General features: G+C 34.5%; 2 protein-coding genes across 2 annotated transcripts; both read left to right on the top strand.

Moving 5' to 3' along the window:
• The first annotated feature begins 1,075 nt into the window (after positions 1–1,075).
• Positions 1,076–2,098, top strand: LOC131151013 (uncharacterized). Its single transcript, XM_058102167.1, has one exon. The coding sequence runs from the start codon at positions 1,405–1,407 to the stop codon at positions 1,933–1,935; it is 531 nt and encodes a 176-aa protein (XP_057958150.1). The 5' UTR covers positions 1,076–1,404; the 3' UTR covers positions 1,936–2,098.
• A 7,138-nt stretch (positions 2,099–9,236) lies between these two features.
• Positions 9,237–13,830, top strand: LOC131151162 (uncharacterized). Its single transcript, XM_058102412.1, has 2 exons — positions 9,237–9,293; positions 13,255–13,830. The coding sequence occupies exons 1-2, from the start codon at positions 9,237–9,239 to the stop codon at positions 13,744–13,746; spliced, it is 549 nt and encodes a 182-aa protein (XP_057958395.1). The 3' UTR covers positions 13,747–13,830.
• The last annotated feature ends 2,036 nt before the right edge of the window (positions 13,831–15,866 follow it).

Genomic DNA, 15,866 nt, shown 5'->3' on the forward strand with positions numbered 1-15,866 from the left:
TCTCTCTCTCTCTCTCTCTCTCTCTCTCTCTCTCTCTCTCTCGTTCTTTCTAGGAAGGGTCATGGAACCTTCCTCCTTAGGCTATGCTATATTAAATATGTATACTCAAATAATATCTTAATATAAAATTTTTTTTTTACATCCTGAAATCTATTTTCCATATACACAAATTTTATATTAGTCTCAATATACACAAATTTAAATTTAAGATTCACATTTGAAGCGTTTTAAAGTTTAATTTAATTATAAAGCAAAATTTGAGACTGGAACAATGGCAAAATATTTATTGTGTAATTTAGAAAATTTATTGAGAATAATGCTCTAGTAATTTTTTTTCACTTCACATTTAAAATGAACATTATTTGTTTTGACTTTCCATTAATTAAATATTGAGACTTTTATGTTGAAAAGATTTTCAAGTCCAAGCTTCTAATCTATCTTTAAAAAAAAACATGGAGGCTGAAATCCCGATGAAGGCATTTGTGGGGTTGGAATATTAATTTTTTTAATAATTCAACTCGATGGTAAAATATTATAAGTTTTTTAAAAAGGTTAAAAGTAAAGCTTACATTTTAAAAAAATTATGATTAATAAAATATTTATTAATTAGAAAATAAGTACAATACAAAAATTAGGATTGGACTTTATTTTTGGATAAAAAACAATCAATCAACATAAAAGTTTTTATCATTATAACCTTAATAAAATTTTGAAGCTTAAATAAATTAAAATACGTTCAAAATAAAAAAAATAAATTAAATAATATAATAATAAAAATATTAACTGCATAATAATTATTTAAAAATTTAAAAATTACTAATATTCTATTTAACTTAATTTGAAATTTACTTCACAATTTTTGTTAAAATTTTAACTGAAAATTTCGATGTATCTATTCTACGAAAATAGATTCATAATAAGTAGAATTAATTGTACATATTAAAAATTAATGGGACTCAAAAACGGTGTGGTGTGAAAACACGACAGTGGCTGTTATTGTAATTTTGCAGGAGAAAGGGGGCAATACTCAAGCACTTTCTATTTATTTGTGCCGATTCTCGAGAACTTCAGCGAGGCAGAACTGCGAGAATCAGAAAAATATATATATATAATATTTCGTTAACGTCGTGTCCATTTGCACCTCAAAATTTTGTCTGTCTTCTGCAAAAATTCCCATAGCAGCTTTTTTAATATTTTCGGGATCGCTCGCTCACCCCTATATATTCCTTTCCTCGCTCATTGAAGATTAAGCTTCAGGTGTCAACAGCATAGAAGAACCTTTCTCCAAATTTTCATTTGTTTTCTGGTTTGGACTCTCTACTTTCCCTCCGTTTCTCAGCAACCAAACAGAGTTTTGGGATTTTCTCTTTCAGGTTCTTGTTTGTTTTGCGGGAAAATTTAACCATGAAGGTATATCCTGTGGCGGGCGGGCTTGCCCTTCGATACGACGTTGCTGCGAGGCTCTCTGGCGGCATCCGGAAGGAGCTGAGACGGCTCCCCCACGTTTTCACTAGCGTCCTGCAGCTGCCGCTCCGGTCCGACGCCGACGTCGCCGTCGAGGAGAGCCCCGACTGCTTCCGATTCGTCGCCGAGTCGGACGAGTTCCGCGAAGTGAGGGCTCGGATAATTGAGATTCATCCGGGGCTCGTGAAGGTCGTGGTGGGAGAAGCGCGCGGTGTTGAGTCGCGGGCGGAGGAGCTCGACCTGGAGCTCGACGTCTGGAGGCTGCGGCTGCCGGCGACGGCGAGGCCGCAGCTGGCGAGCGCGGCTTGTGCCGGCGGGGAGCTCGTCGTGACGGTGCCGAAATACGGGCAGCCGGGGAGGGAGATCGGGAGATTGGATTGTGGGGATGGCGATGAAGGTGGGTTTTGGGGTGGCGGGAAGGGGGACATGATGGGGGAAGTGGGTCGGCCTGTGCTTGTGCTTGTGCAGTGAAAACTGTGAAATCTTTTTCGAAATTTCTCTGTTGGTTTGAATCCGAATTAGGCTCAAGTGTTTTACAAGAGTTGTTTTTTAACAACTATCAAGGAGGCCAATTCCAACATCTAAGATGTGCTTCCGCAATAAAAGAAAAAAATCAGTGTTTTTCTGTTGGGTACTTTTTAAGTATTCTTGATCTGATTTTGATTGGCAATATTGGGATTTGGACTTTAATATTTGTTTGAGCAATGGCCCATTTGGAGTTTTTTTTTTTTTTTTTATCACTTTGGATTTCAATCTTGAATTGGCACAAATTATAATATAATTTTACATTATATCTTATTTAAATTCAATACAATTCTAAATTCGACAGTTTCTGAAATATATCCATTAAAATCATCATCCTAAATTCTAATAATTGGGTGCCCAACATTTTTTAATTTAAGCATATTAATTCTCTTTTTTTTTTTTCATACATTGATTGAATTATAAAGATTAGTTGAAGATGTGTGTGGCTGCAATGGGATGTAGTGAACTTTCTTTTATGAAAATGATGTGGAGAATGGGAGTATATAGGTGTGAATTACATTCCTAAAAACAAGACAAGTACATTTGAAGCTTCTTGTTTTGGATGTTATGGTGCTTAACACAAAAAGGAAATTTGGGTTGGAGATAATGATGCTGTATTTGAAATTTTGAATTGAAAGCATGACAAAATTAAGTGATCAATTCGATTTCATTTTTTTTTTTTAATTTCATTCCATTCTTATGTTTCAAATACCTAAGAGGATAATTTATTGTTTAAGTTAGAAATTGAATATGGTCCAATTATGGAAAAGGAGTTGGAGCATATTGAGCATTTATGAGGATTCTAATGACGGTTCATGAATCGATGTTCGACTTATGTATAGTTGAGGTTTTATTTCCTTATAGTTTGAGGTTTCCTCAACTATACCGATGTTCCTAGGGCTATGAAACGCAATTCAAATAAGAAAGTTAAGACAAAGAGTTAGAGAGCTTCTAAATCCTTTAATGTTTGGTTATGTTGGCTTAGGTTATTGATCCACATAATATTAGCTTCTTTGTAATCTTGCCTCGTACACAGGTAAAAAAGAGAAGAAAAAAGAAACCACAAATTAGACCTAGTAAAATGGATAAAAATTTGTTAATCCAAACTGAATCCAACTCGCTTAAATCGACTCATAATGGATCCACAAATTAAATGAGACGAATATGATTTAAACTTTTTTTATTCTTTTGTAAATGAGTCGATTGACGGGTTTAGAATTTTATCCGATAACTAATATTTAAATTCATTAATAATCTCATATGTTTATGCTTTTTAGGCATCAATTCAATTAGCATAAGCTCTATTGGGCAAAATCTAATCCCATGGTCCCAACTCCTATACTACTATGTGCACTTCTGGGTTTGCCCTATGCCCACATTCAAACTCAAGCCCAAGTACTTAATTTTCTCGTAATCAAAACAAAAACCTCTAAATTTATGTTTTAAAAAATTAGAAAAAATTATAATTTTATGATTAGTTATTAAATGTTTAATAATTACCAAATTTTCATTTTAAAAATAACTTCAATTGTTATGTTACAAAATAAGTTGTTTATCGGATAATAAAAAAAATTATATTAGGGATGGAAATGATGGATTATCCTCTATTCGCCATAAATTATCCGATTCGAACCACCACAAATCTACAACTTAAATGAGTCGGATCTGGATTGTAATATCCTCACCAATAATTCGCTTAATCTGCGACGAATTATCTAACCTGATCTATTTTGTCAAATCTACCACAAATGAAGGATCTTCAATAGACAACAAAACTATAATTCAACAAAGGGTATAATAGCTTTAGAGCAGGAGAAAGCTAGAAGATGCTAAAGCTAGCTACACGCCAAAACACCAACAACAAGATCCAACCAATATTGGAAAGAAAACCCTAATTATCTTAGGTCAATGTCCTTAGGTTTTACTATATGATTTTAATTGATTCTACCTAAAGAAATGCTTGAAAAGTGGGAGACATTAACACAAGATGGGAATTTCAACAAGTGAAGATTGTGGATACGAGTGGTAGAGAGTTACGTTGTCAAAGAAATAAGAAGTTGAAGATGCTATCAGGGTTCGACATAATTCAATTAACCAAGTCACATGCATAAAGTGCTCCAAATGAAATCGAACCATTCTGATCAATTAATTGAAGTTTCATTAATTTGGTTAACCATTGATTAGAATCAATTTTAAATTAATTTACTAATTTAAACTAATAAATTAAAAATGTTGCATTTTTCATGCAAAAAACGATAATGAATGTATTTTTTTTTTTTTAAAATCTCCACTCATCATTTTAGAAAACTAAGGACACAATTAGATTGAATGATTAATCTGAAGAACTCACACTTTCATATGTGATCAATTCAAGCAATTATTATAATGGAGGGAAATTGTTGCATAAATTACTATTTTTAAGAACTATACAATATGTATTCATGTAATATATGAGAAGAAAATAAAAGAGAGAGAACTATACAAGAGGAAGTGAATATCACTTGGTGTACTTAACTTACAACTTTGAGATGTATATTTAGCTATACAAGAGAGTGAGGTTATCCTAACATTTCGATGTGGGACTAAAAACTATACACTATGTTCAATACTCCCCCTCAAGCTAAAACGAAGATGTTGACAAGTTGAAGCTTGGAGAGAGCAGTCTGTAAAAAACCTGGGCGAACAAATTTGGTGAAGACATCAACAACCTGGCCTTTGGAGGAGATAAAGTAGGGAGAGATAATCCCAGAACGAACTTTTTCCCTGATGAAGTGAATATCCACCTCAATATGCTTGGTCCTCTCATGTAGAACTTAATCGAAAGAGAGAGATATAGTAGACTCGTTGTCATAAAACAACAAAGAAGAGTCTGTCACAGGAAAACCAATCTCAAATAGGAGAGAGCTTAGCCACATGAGGATCTCACAGATACCTTGTGCCATAGCGCGGTACTCAGCCTCAGCAGAAGAAAGTGAAACCAGCGCCTACATCTTACTCTTCTAAGAAAGAAGATGATCACCCTTGAAAGTACAAATACCTGAGATAGATTGTCTGTCATACTTGGGCCCGGCATAGTCAGTATCAGTAAACACAGAAAGATTTGGTTGTATTCCAGATGAATAGAATAATCCCATTTCAGGTGAGGTCTTCACATACCATAAGATGTGATAGATGACATCAAGATGTGAAATCCATGGAGAATGCATGAACTAACTTACTAGGCTTATTGCATAGGCCAAATCAGGACGAGTGTTGGTCAAATAGATGAGGCGACCAACAAGTCTCTGATACATCGAAGGGTCTGTCAATAGATCACCAGATTTTGTAGAAAGGGAAATATTAGGATCTAGGGGTGTAGAAACAGACCGACATCCCAGCATACCAGTGTCCATAAGGAGATCTAGGGCATATTTCCGCTGAGAGAGGGAAATGCCCTTGCGGGAGCATGTTATCTCAATGCCCAAGAAATACTTGAGGGGTCCCTGATTCTTGATGTCAAAGGTGTCCCCCAAGTCCTTTCTAATCTAAGCAATTCCAGACAAGTCATTACCTGTAGCAATAATATCATCCACATAGATAGAGATAATGGTACAAAGACCATGGGAGAGGCGCCTAATAAAGCAAGTGTGGTTTGATTGGCACTGAATAAATCCCATAGAGAGAACCGCATCATTGAATCTTCTGAACCATGCACAAGCACAATTTACGTAGGTAATTCTTTATCAAACCTCGTAAATTATTGTATTGTTCTTTATTGCTGTCTTTGATTATTAGTTTCTGCATTGCTTTATTTTGGTTGTATATTGAATAGCAATAGTTGTAGTATTGGTGTTTGACACAAGTGCGGTGCCCGACACAATAATTGGTATCAGAGCCAGGTTGAATAGTGCTGATACGAAGGTGTTTCTCTATTAGGATTCTTGATTCCAATTTTTGATGCCTAGAAAAATCTTGTCTAAGAGAGTGCTTAGAGACCATTACGACCCAGTCACTCCCTGGAGGTTGGCCTGGTCAAAGTAGAATTTCATAGGATATACAGAGCATATACAGTTGGGATAAGTGCGATAATATTCATCCTTGGCCTTCTATTATGTTGGTTTGCTATTGGATATGTAGTTTTGGAAGATGACATAAATTATGCCTATAGCAGCAGAAGCAACTCTATTCACATGAACTCCAACCTCAATAGCTTCGTCGCCATCTTTAAAGGTGATAACTAATGCTCGGTTTGAGATGGAGAAATTTGATGGTACCAATAATTTTGGTATGTTGCAATATGAGGTGATAGACATCCTGTACTAGCAAGAATTGGATGTTGCTCTTGGTAATAAACCAGAGGACATGGGTGACAAATATTGAGAAAAGATCAATCGTCCGACATATTGTACAATTTGTTTGTATCTCGCTAAAAATAAAAAATGTTGTGTTATGAAGGAGACATCTGTAAAGAAATTGTGAATGACATTGGAAGGTACATTTATGACCAAGAGTCTAATCGGCTCTATTTGAAAAAGTAATTGTTTCACATCCAGTATCAACCAAGTATTTCTATAAATGACCACATATTTGGCTGATTTGTTGAATTTGGATGAAAAATTCAAAGATGAGGACAAGGCCTTGTTGATACTAAATTCTCTCAGTGATGATTATGAACATCTCACCACCACTTTATTGTATGGGAAGGATAAAGTTACTTTTGATGTGGTTTGTACTGTATTGATTAATACTGAATGTAGAAAGAAGAATCATAGGATCCATAAGGAAACAGTAGCAGAAGTACAAACAATAAGACGACGTTCTCAAAGTCGTAAACCTGGAAGGAGGAGGAAATATTGAGGGAGACCTGCTAAATATGAATGAGCATTTTGTCATAAGAAAGGACATTGGAAGATATATTGCCCTAAATTGCAATAAAAGAATAAGGGTAAAGCACCTTCTAATGCTTATATAGCCAACCATGATAGAAGTGAGTTAAATTTTTCTCTTATTGGAACATCTTTGACATATTACTGTGATAAGTGGATTTTGGATTCTGGTTGTTCCTATCACATGTACCCCAATAGGGAATGGTTTTCTAGTTTTGAAAAATTAGATGGTGGGGTTGTTTTATGGGAAATGATAATACTTGTAAAAAAATTGGAATAGGTTCAATACAGTTGAAATGTCCAGATGGAACTGTTAAAACCTTAACTGATGTTACATATGTTCCAAGCCTAAAGAAAAAATTGATCTCATTGGGTGCCTTAGAATCTAAAGGGTTCACTATTACTTTGAAAGATGGAACCTTAAAGGTTAAATTAGATGCGCTTGTGGTGATGAAAGGTATTAGAAAAAATAATTTGTATTATTTTCAAGGTGGTATTATTGGCTAAGCAGCTGTTGTTTATAAGAAATATACAAATTTAGATATAACTAGGTTATGGCATATGCGATTGGCACATGCGGGTGTAAAATCTTTGCAACAATTGGTTAAGTGAGGCTTGTTGAAGGGTACAGAGGTATGTAAGCTTGAATTTTGTGAATATTGTTTTATGGAAAAACAAACAAGAGTGAAATTTGGTACTGCAACCCATCAGATTGAAGGTATTTTAGACTACATCCATACATATGTATAGGAGCCTACTAAAATTGCTTCATTGGATGGTATGCATTATTTTGTCACTTTTGTTAATAATTTTTCCAAAAGAGTATGGGTGTATGCTATGAAAAATAAAAATGAAATGTGTTATTTTTCTTAAGTGGAAAAAATTGGTGGGAATTCAAACTGACAGAAAGATCAAACGGCTCAGATCAGATAATGGTAGTGAATATACAAGTGATCCATTTATGAAGGTATGTCAAGATGAATGTATTGCTCGATACTTTACAGTTAGAAATACACCACAACAGAATGGGTGGCAGAGAACATGAATCAAACTTTGTTAGAGAAAGTTCGATGTATGTTGTCTAATGCTGGGGTGACAAAAGGTTTTGGGCTAAGGCTGTTAGATATGCGTGTCATCTCATCAAAAGTATACAATCTTCTGCGATTTGGGGAAAAAAACCCTATAAGGTATGATTTGGAAAACCTATGATTATGATTACTACATGTATTTGGTACTGTTACTTATTATCATGTTAAATAATCTAAGTTGGATCCAAGAGCCAAGAAAGCAATATTCTTGGAGATTAGTGTAGGAATCAAAGGATACCATATTTGGTGTCTAGAGACGAAAAGAATGATTCTTAGAAGGGATGTAACTTTTGATGGACTTGTGATGATAAATAAAACAATACATAACCAGTTGAAGAAAAGGCCAATGGCACTCAACAATAGGTGGAGGTTGAGACAATTTTGGGAGATCCAAAGAGAAATGAGGCTACACGATGTAACTCTCCAGTTAAAGTAGAGAACAATGTACAAGAAGAGAAGATTTCAATCCAAGAATCCCTATAGCAACAAGAATCAATTACTTCTCAGAGGCCAAGAAGAGAAGTTCAAAAACCTGCTTGGTATGTTGACATGGTGGCCTATGCAATTCTGGTTGTAGATGATATGCAATTCTGGTTGTAGATGATAATGTTCCTTGCACTTTCAAGGAAGGAAGCAATGAGGAACTCTGAATCAGACAAATAGAAAAAAGCAATGAATGAAAAAATGCAGTCTCTTCATCAAAATTAGACTTGGGAGTTAGCCCACTTGCCCAAAGGTAAGAAAGAAATTGGTTGCAAATGAGATTATGCAAAGAAAGAAGGATTTCCATATGAAAATAATGTTCGCTCCAAAGTTAGATTGGTAACTAAGGGCTACGCATAGAAGGAAGGTATTGATTATAATGAGGTGTTTTCTCCAGTTGTTAAACATTCTTCCTTTCAAATTTTATTGGCTTTGGTAGTATAATTTGATCTTGAACTAGTTCAATTCTATGTAAAAACTGCATTTTTACATGGTGATTTGGAAAAAGAAATCTATATGACTCAGCCAGATGGATTTAAGGTTGCTGGAAAAGAAAATTAGGTATGCAAACTGGGAAAATCATTGTATAGTGTAAAACAGTGTACAAGACAATGGTACAAACGATTTCATCAGTTTATAATTGGTCACAAGTACATTAGAAATAAAAAATTATCATTGTATTTTTTTTTTCGCAAACTACAAAATGGATCTTTTATATATTTACGCTTATATGTTGATGATATGTTGATAGCTTCAAAGAACAAGGAAGAAATCAACAAACTAAAAAAGTTAGTTAAATTAAGAGTCAGAGATGGAAGATCTTGGTGAAGCAAAGAAGATACTTGGCATAGAGATATGCAGAGACAGAGTGAGAAGGAGAGTTCGTTTGACTTAGAAATAGTATTTAAAGAAGGTAGTACAAAGTTTTGGCATGTTTGAACAACCAAAACCTGTTAGCACTCCGCTTGCTTCTTATTTCAAACTTAAAGCATCTTTATTTCGTAATTCAGATGAGAAACGTAAGTATATGTTGCAAGTTCCTTATGCAAGTGCGGTTGGTAGTTTGATGTATGCAATGGTTTGTACAAGACCTGGTATTTCACAAACTATTAGTATGGTGAGCAAGTATATGCATTATCTGGGTAAAGGACATTGACAATCTGTGAAATGGATTTTCCAATACATTATGAATATTATTGATGTTGGTATAGTATTTGAGGAAAATAATAATATTGATCAACATGTTGTTGGATATGTGGATTCTGATTTTGTAGCTAATCTGGATAAATGCCGATCAACTACTAGATATGTATTTACATTTGCTAATGGTCCAGTGAGTTGGAGGTATACCTCACAGTCTACTATTACTTTGCCTACGATAGAAGCAAAGTGATTGTTAGCTTTGGTGTAATCCCAAGAGGGGGGTGAATTGGTATTTAAAATTTATTACCTTAGGTCAATCTACTAACAACAGTATTATACAAGCCTAAGGTCAATCTACTGCATGTAAAATAAATCAATGTAAATATATAAAGGAATTTAAACTACAATAAATGTTTAACCAAGCATGCATAATAAAGCAATAAAGGAGACGACACCCAGAAATGTTATCGAAGTTTGGCTAAATTGCCTACGTCCCCGCCTCGGCCAACAAGCACAAAGATTACCACTATAGGCTCACTTAATGGGTAGAGCGACACCTAAACAACCAGATCAATTAGCACATGGCTGACCTCAACCTTTACAACCAGGTCAATTGAGGGGCTGATCTCAACCAACACGCCTTACCAGGATGGCGCACTTAACTTTCCTAACTGGGTCTAAACCAGTGCGGGATTATTTCAAAGGGCTAGTCTCCCTCTTTAGGCCCGTGCCTGGAAATATAATAGATCTGAAATACAATCAAATGGTACAGTGATTGTGCTTTTGTGTATAGCAGATATGTACCTAATACGCACAATATAACTAATGCACTACTAAAAGATAGGATATGATAAACTCGGTGTAGTCTAAGTGTCTACTTTCAAATATTTATGCAAATATAGCAATCAGTGCGTGAGAGTGTAAATGATAAGATCTTTGTGTAAAAATAATATTTCAATCACAATGCACAACCAAAGATCATAAGCACACTTCAAATATCTCAACAAATAATATTTCTCAATATAAACCACAAGAAATATTCAGATTTTATAAAGTAATTTGATCTTTGTGTTCAAGAAGATAAAATCAATCAAAGGCTATTTCAACAAAATATTTTTGTATATGCACAAATATCTCAACAAAATATTTCTTAAAGTAAATCACACGAGATATTTGAAATGGATTTGCAAAAAATTATTTCACAAACAAAAAACAATACGAACTTTTGAGTATTGTCATGATGATGCAAAACTCACAAGCTCTACGAAGTTTTCCTACGAAAGACTTATCAATGAAATCTCCTAGAAAAAACTTCAAGTTTATTCTCGGATAAAAATATATATCAATCAACTAGAACAAACGAGAGTGTAAGCTTAACTAGATACTCACAATAGCACTCTTACTTAACAAGATTTGCAATGAGAATGAGTAAGAATGAAGAAATAAGGCTTGGATGTGAGAAATAGAGCTTTTGAGAATCAGAGGATTTTTACTAATTGTTTTTCTAATCTTGTTACTAATTATTTCAAATAAAGGGGTATTTATAGACAACCTCTAAAATATAACCGTTAGGGACCTATTGGGAATAATTAGGAAAGTTTTAAATCATTTTAAAATAATTAAACCTGTTTAAAATATTTAACTACGGTAAAAAAATTCAGGGCAACCCGAGAGGTTCGGTCGACCTAAGTTTATATGGTTCGGTCGACCAAGCCGAAAATGAACTGGGGACACGGTCGACCGGATATATGTGTCAAGGGCAATATTTCGAGGTTCGGTCAACCAAGAGAAAAATGAACTATGGTCTCGGTCGACCGTAAAGGGTGATTTTTCCAAACAGCGCGATTCAGTCAACTAGGAAGATTTGAACTAGATGGTTCGGTCGACCAAACCGTTGGGACATCTCTCGAGGACCCTCGGTCGACCAAACGGTTGGAGTTCATTTTGGGCTCGGTCGACCAAGTGGTCAACAAGTTAACTCAAAGGGAGTTTGGTCGACTGGGTATAAATGAACTATATCAATTTGGTCGATCGGACTGTGGTCAAACTGTTAACTTGGTCTAGGTTCATTCAACTAGGTGTATTTGTACATGGAAGTACGGTTGACTGAAAGTACCAATTTAAAGCATTTTAGTCTTGTTTAAGCATGCAAACACTCTATTCAAATGACCATTCGTATATCCTTTTTAGTTTGAGAACACTGAAAAAATTCAGTGTTGGTCAACCGAAAGGTCCATCTATGGTCTTGAGCTTATCCATCCTACCATACAGGTAAGGTATTAATTATTACAAACCATGTTCCCTAAATTACTACTACAGACCCAAATAATATAAATTACAACAAGAAAAAGTTCTTCAGGGTCTTCAATCTTCAAGTTTTCACTTGCCATCAAATGATCTTGTCATTATGAATATGCACACAAACTTGACAGACATCAAATACCAGATCAGAGTATTTGTCATAATCAAAACAGGGTATGACCCATAGGGTCAACAGTGCATGGCAGCTTTAAAGGCTATTAAAGAAGCTATTTTGTTGCTGGATTTACTTGAAAATTTGGAAGTTGTTTAGAAGCATATTATTGTGTTATGTGATAGCCAAAGTGCTATTCATTTGGCAAAGAACCAAGTTTACCATGCACGAACGAAACATATCGACATTCAATTTCACTTTATGCGGGACATAATTAATGAAGACAAAATACTTCTTTAGAAGATTGCTACAGCTGAGAATCCCGCAGATATGTTGACCAGGGTTGTGACAACATTGAAATTCAAACATTGTTTGGACTTAATCAATATCCTACAAGTCTAAATTCTTTTGGAAGGCATCGATGATGTGGAACTCCAGAAAATGTTTGTGGCTGGAAAATATGTTGAAATTATTGTTAAGGTGGAGATTTGTTAGTTTTTTAGTTTCACATTGGTGGGAATGTTTTTTTAAACCTTTAGTTTGATGGTATAGAAGGAGTTTTCCTTACCATTTGTAAACATATCTCCCATTTTGTAGAGTTACAAAGAGTATTTGTACTTTAGGGTATTTCTAATTAGTAATGGTAATTTGAAATTTGCCTAAGTTGTAATTTTTAAAAAATAGTGGATTGATCGTTGCGCCCGAAGACGTAGGTAATTCTTTACCGAACCTTATAAATTTTTGTATTATTCTTTATTATTGTTTTTGATTATTAGTTTTTGTATTACTTTAGTTTAGTTATATAATCAATAGCAACAGTTATAGTATTGTGTTTATCATATAGCTTGATGCTCTAGAGGTGACTTTTTGCCTCTGAGGGGAACTTGTTTGATAAGCATATATTGGTGCTGTCGCTAGTCTAATTATGAAAGTTCTGCAATGGGTGGTTCAGAACATCTGATGAAGCACACAGCAAATTAAAAGTTACCCATGAAGCAAAACGCAGAAAAAAGAACAGCTCTTTTTGCAGTTTCATTATTCCTTTTTCGTTTCTCTGCAACCAAAGGTCTAGGCTTCGCGCTTTAAAGTGTAAAGTGATCATTTTGCACCCACATGAAATTCATTTGCTGGACAATTTCAGGCCACTGGTTATTGATTCTGATAAAAGATCTAGATTCTTATTCAAAACTAATGGCTCCTTTACATGAGGCATCTTTGAAGTCGATTTCAAAATTGATCTTGTTCACTAAGAACACGTCTCTTACTCTTTCAGTTTCAGTATATAAATTGGAGTTCAAGCCATGAAGCGAAACTAACTTCAGTTCAGCTAGCATCTGTTGCAGCATCAATTCGAGTTGATCTCTGCGAACGGAAGAAGCTAATGGGTGGCGGTCAGCTCAGGCGACTTCCTCACACTTTCTCCAGGGTCCTGGAGCTCCCCCTTAAGTCTACTGCTGATGTGTCCATTGAAGAGAGCTCCGACTGCTTTCGCTTCATCGCCGCAGCAAGTGCAATTGGTAATGTCAGTGCCCATGTAACAGAAGCAATCTCGGGGTTTACAAAGATTTTGATTATAGGGAGTAATGTTCTTGAACTCTCATGGGATGATCTTGAGATTGACAAATGGAGGTTCAGGCTTCCGCCATCAGCGAGGCCGGAAATGGTGACCACCAGTCATGTTGACGGGAAGCTTATAGTAATTGTGCCAAAAAGTGTAAAGGGGGGCTTGAGGGAAGGCCTGGCTCGGCCTATCCTTGTAAAATAAAAAGATTCTTTTCTTTCTTTTCTGACTCCAATTTTCCGTATGCTTAAAGCTTGCCAATACAACTAGCTATTTTATGATCACAAACTGAGAAATGCTGTGAGCAGTTCTAATAGATGGTTTTGGAATCTCTTTCTTTGGAGTGGAAGGGACTGATTATTAAGTACTTGGCCTGTGTTGGTGCAGAAAGAGCTTTTCTTGTTTTTGAACACTTCGTCAGAAGACCCTTTTCAGGAAATAAGGTCAAAAGCATAATCTGAAGTTTTGGCACTGAGAATTAGTCCTTGTGGTTGTTGATGGTGGACTTAGGCCTTGTGTATTTCTGTCTTTATTCTTATGGTGCTTTTCTGTTTCCTGCGCCTTTTCAGCACTGAACAGTAATATGTCTTGGCTTCTTAAGTAGTTTTCGGCATCTGTAGACTGTAGCAGTCATAATATGCCTAGGCTTCTCAAAGCAGTTTTTGTACTGTGATGACTTTGACAAACTCTTTAGCCCTCCAACCCTTTGTAGTGGTCAGTCTCATCTATTTTTGAGTTCCCCTCTCCCATTTTATTTGCAAGCCCATGTGGTGATCATTCACATAAGCCTTGCTATTAGTCTGGGATCCTGTTAAGGGGCCCTTCTACCCCTGAAAAATAAGGGTGTGTATGGCAGTCTCCTTAGACTGTCTCTCACAAAATTTTCCTTCCATTAAAAATATTACGAGAACACATATCCAATGATTTTCATTAGTTTTTGTTCTAAGAGTGATTTTTGAAAATTTCTTGATAAAACTGGTGAGTGGATCAGTGGATGTAGTGACAGAGCTCGAACCTTATGTCTAAAAGTTAATCTGCCAATTCAAACATCAATTTAGTCATATTTCACGAGCTACTGAAATACATAAATTGTTGATATAAACCATTTTCTTCACAATTATTTTAAACAAGTAAATCTTATAATATGCTAAAAAATGATGAATATTTATATTACAACTATCTTTGATTGGGGCTATTATTTATAGGGATGTAAAATTATGAAATATATATATATATATATATATGAAAAATATAAATATATATATGACTACAAACTTTTCATTTTTAGTACATAGCTTTTATTATATTCTCAAATTTGACCCACAATTGATTGATTAATTAATTGAGTGGCAATTAATTGATTAATTAATTGAGTGGGTTTATGAAAAAATGTTCCAAATTGTGTTAAACGTAGGGTAAGTATTTTTTTTGCCGAACTTTAGGGAAAGTAAATGTCATTGCACTATTAATTAATACTAAAAACAAGTAATGGGAATTTTGAGGAAACCCAATAATATGAGACTTGAGTCCTCTAAATCAGCCTAAACCCATATTTGAAACAAGCGTGACAAATAAAATGGTCCAATGGATCAAGAATTCTAATTAGGGCTCACTCTTTTTCATTTATGGATGATCATGAATTAGATAAAAATATATTTAGAGAAATTAATTTGGATTTTTTTTTTTATTTGCTTTATCAAATGAAAAAAAAAATTGGCCATCCAATAAAAATTAATATTGGTCATTAAATTGCATAAGTTCTACATCCAACTTATGATATGATAAAAACAATAAGCTTTCACAATGATACAACTACTCTCATTTATATGAATTTCATTACCATTTTGAAGTCCTAATTAGTTGGTTTATTTTTGCTGAAGATTATGTGCATAACGATGTCATTAATTTATGCTCTTTTTTAACTAGGTATGTCAACTTTCAGAAGATCACTTAGAAATCCTTCTCAAATCCCGTACTCTCGAAGAAATTCAAATGAGGCAAAAATCAATTACTCAAACTCTCGGCCTTTTAAAATTTCTTATTCTCATTATTTCATTTTATCCGGCACCAAAAAATTCAAAACTTTCAAAAATTAAAATAAGTCCCCAAAAAGTATTATCCAAAGAAACTAAATTCTTGGTTTTGACACTTTCTTTATCCAACTTATACCATTCCTGAACTCAAATTTATGATATAAGATTACTATTGCCCTATGCTATTACTTAATCATTAGTGACAAATTCATCATGAAAATTTTGTTCTTAGACAATTTTTGAAATCGTAGTTTATTTAGTTTTAAATTAATCGAACTACAAATAATAACT

This window comes from Malania oleifera, chromosome 3 (assembly GCF_029873635.1).
Source record: "Malania oleifera isolate guangnan ecotype guangnan chromosome 3, ASM2987363v1, whole genome shotgun sequence".
In the NCBI taxonomy this organism is placed as follows: Eukaryota; Viridiplantae; Streptophyta; class Magnoliopsida; order Santalales; family Ximeniaceae; genus Malania; species Malania oleifera.

Bases quoted from the DNA above. Each gene is read 5' to 3' on its own strand.
- LOC131151162 (XM_058102412.1), top strand. From the start codon at position 9,237: ATGGAAGATCTTGGTGAAGCAAAGAAGATACTTGGCATAGAGATATGC. The intron at 9,294-13,254 runs GTGAGAAGGAGA...TTACTCTTTCAG, and splicing joins TAGAGATATGCAGAGACAGA to TTTCAGTATATAAATTGGAG.
- LOC131151013 (XM_058102167.1), top strand. From the start codon at position 1,405: ATGAAGGTATATCCTGTGGCGGGCGGGCTTGCCCTTCGATACGACGTT.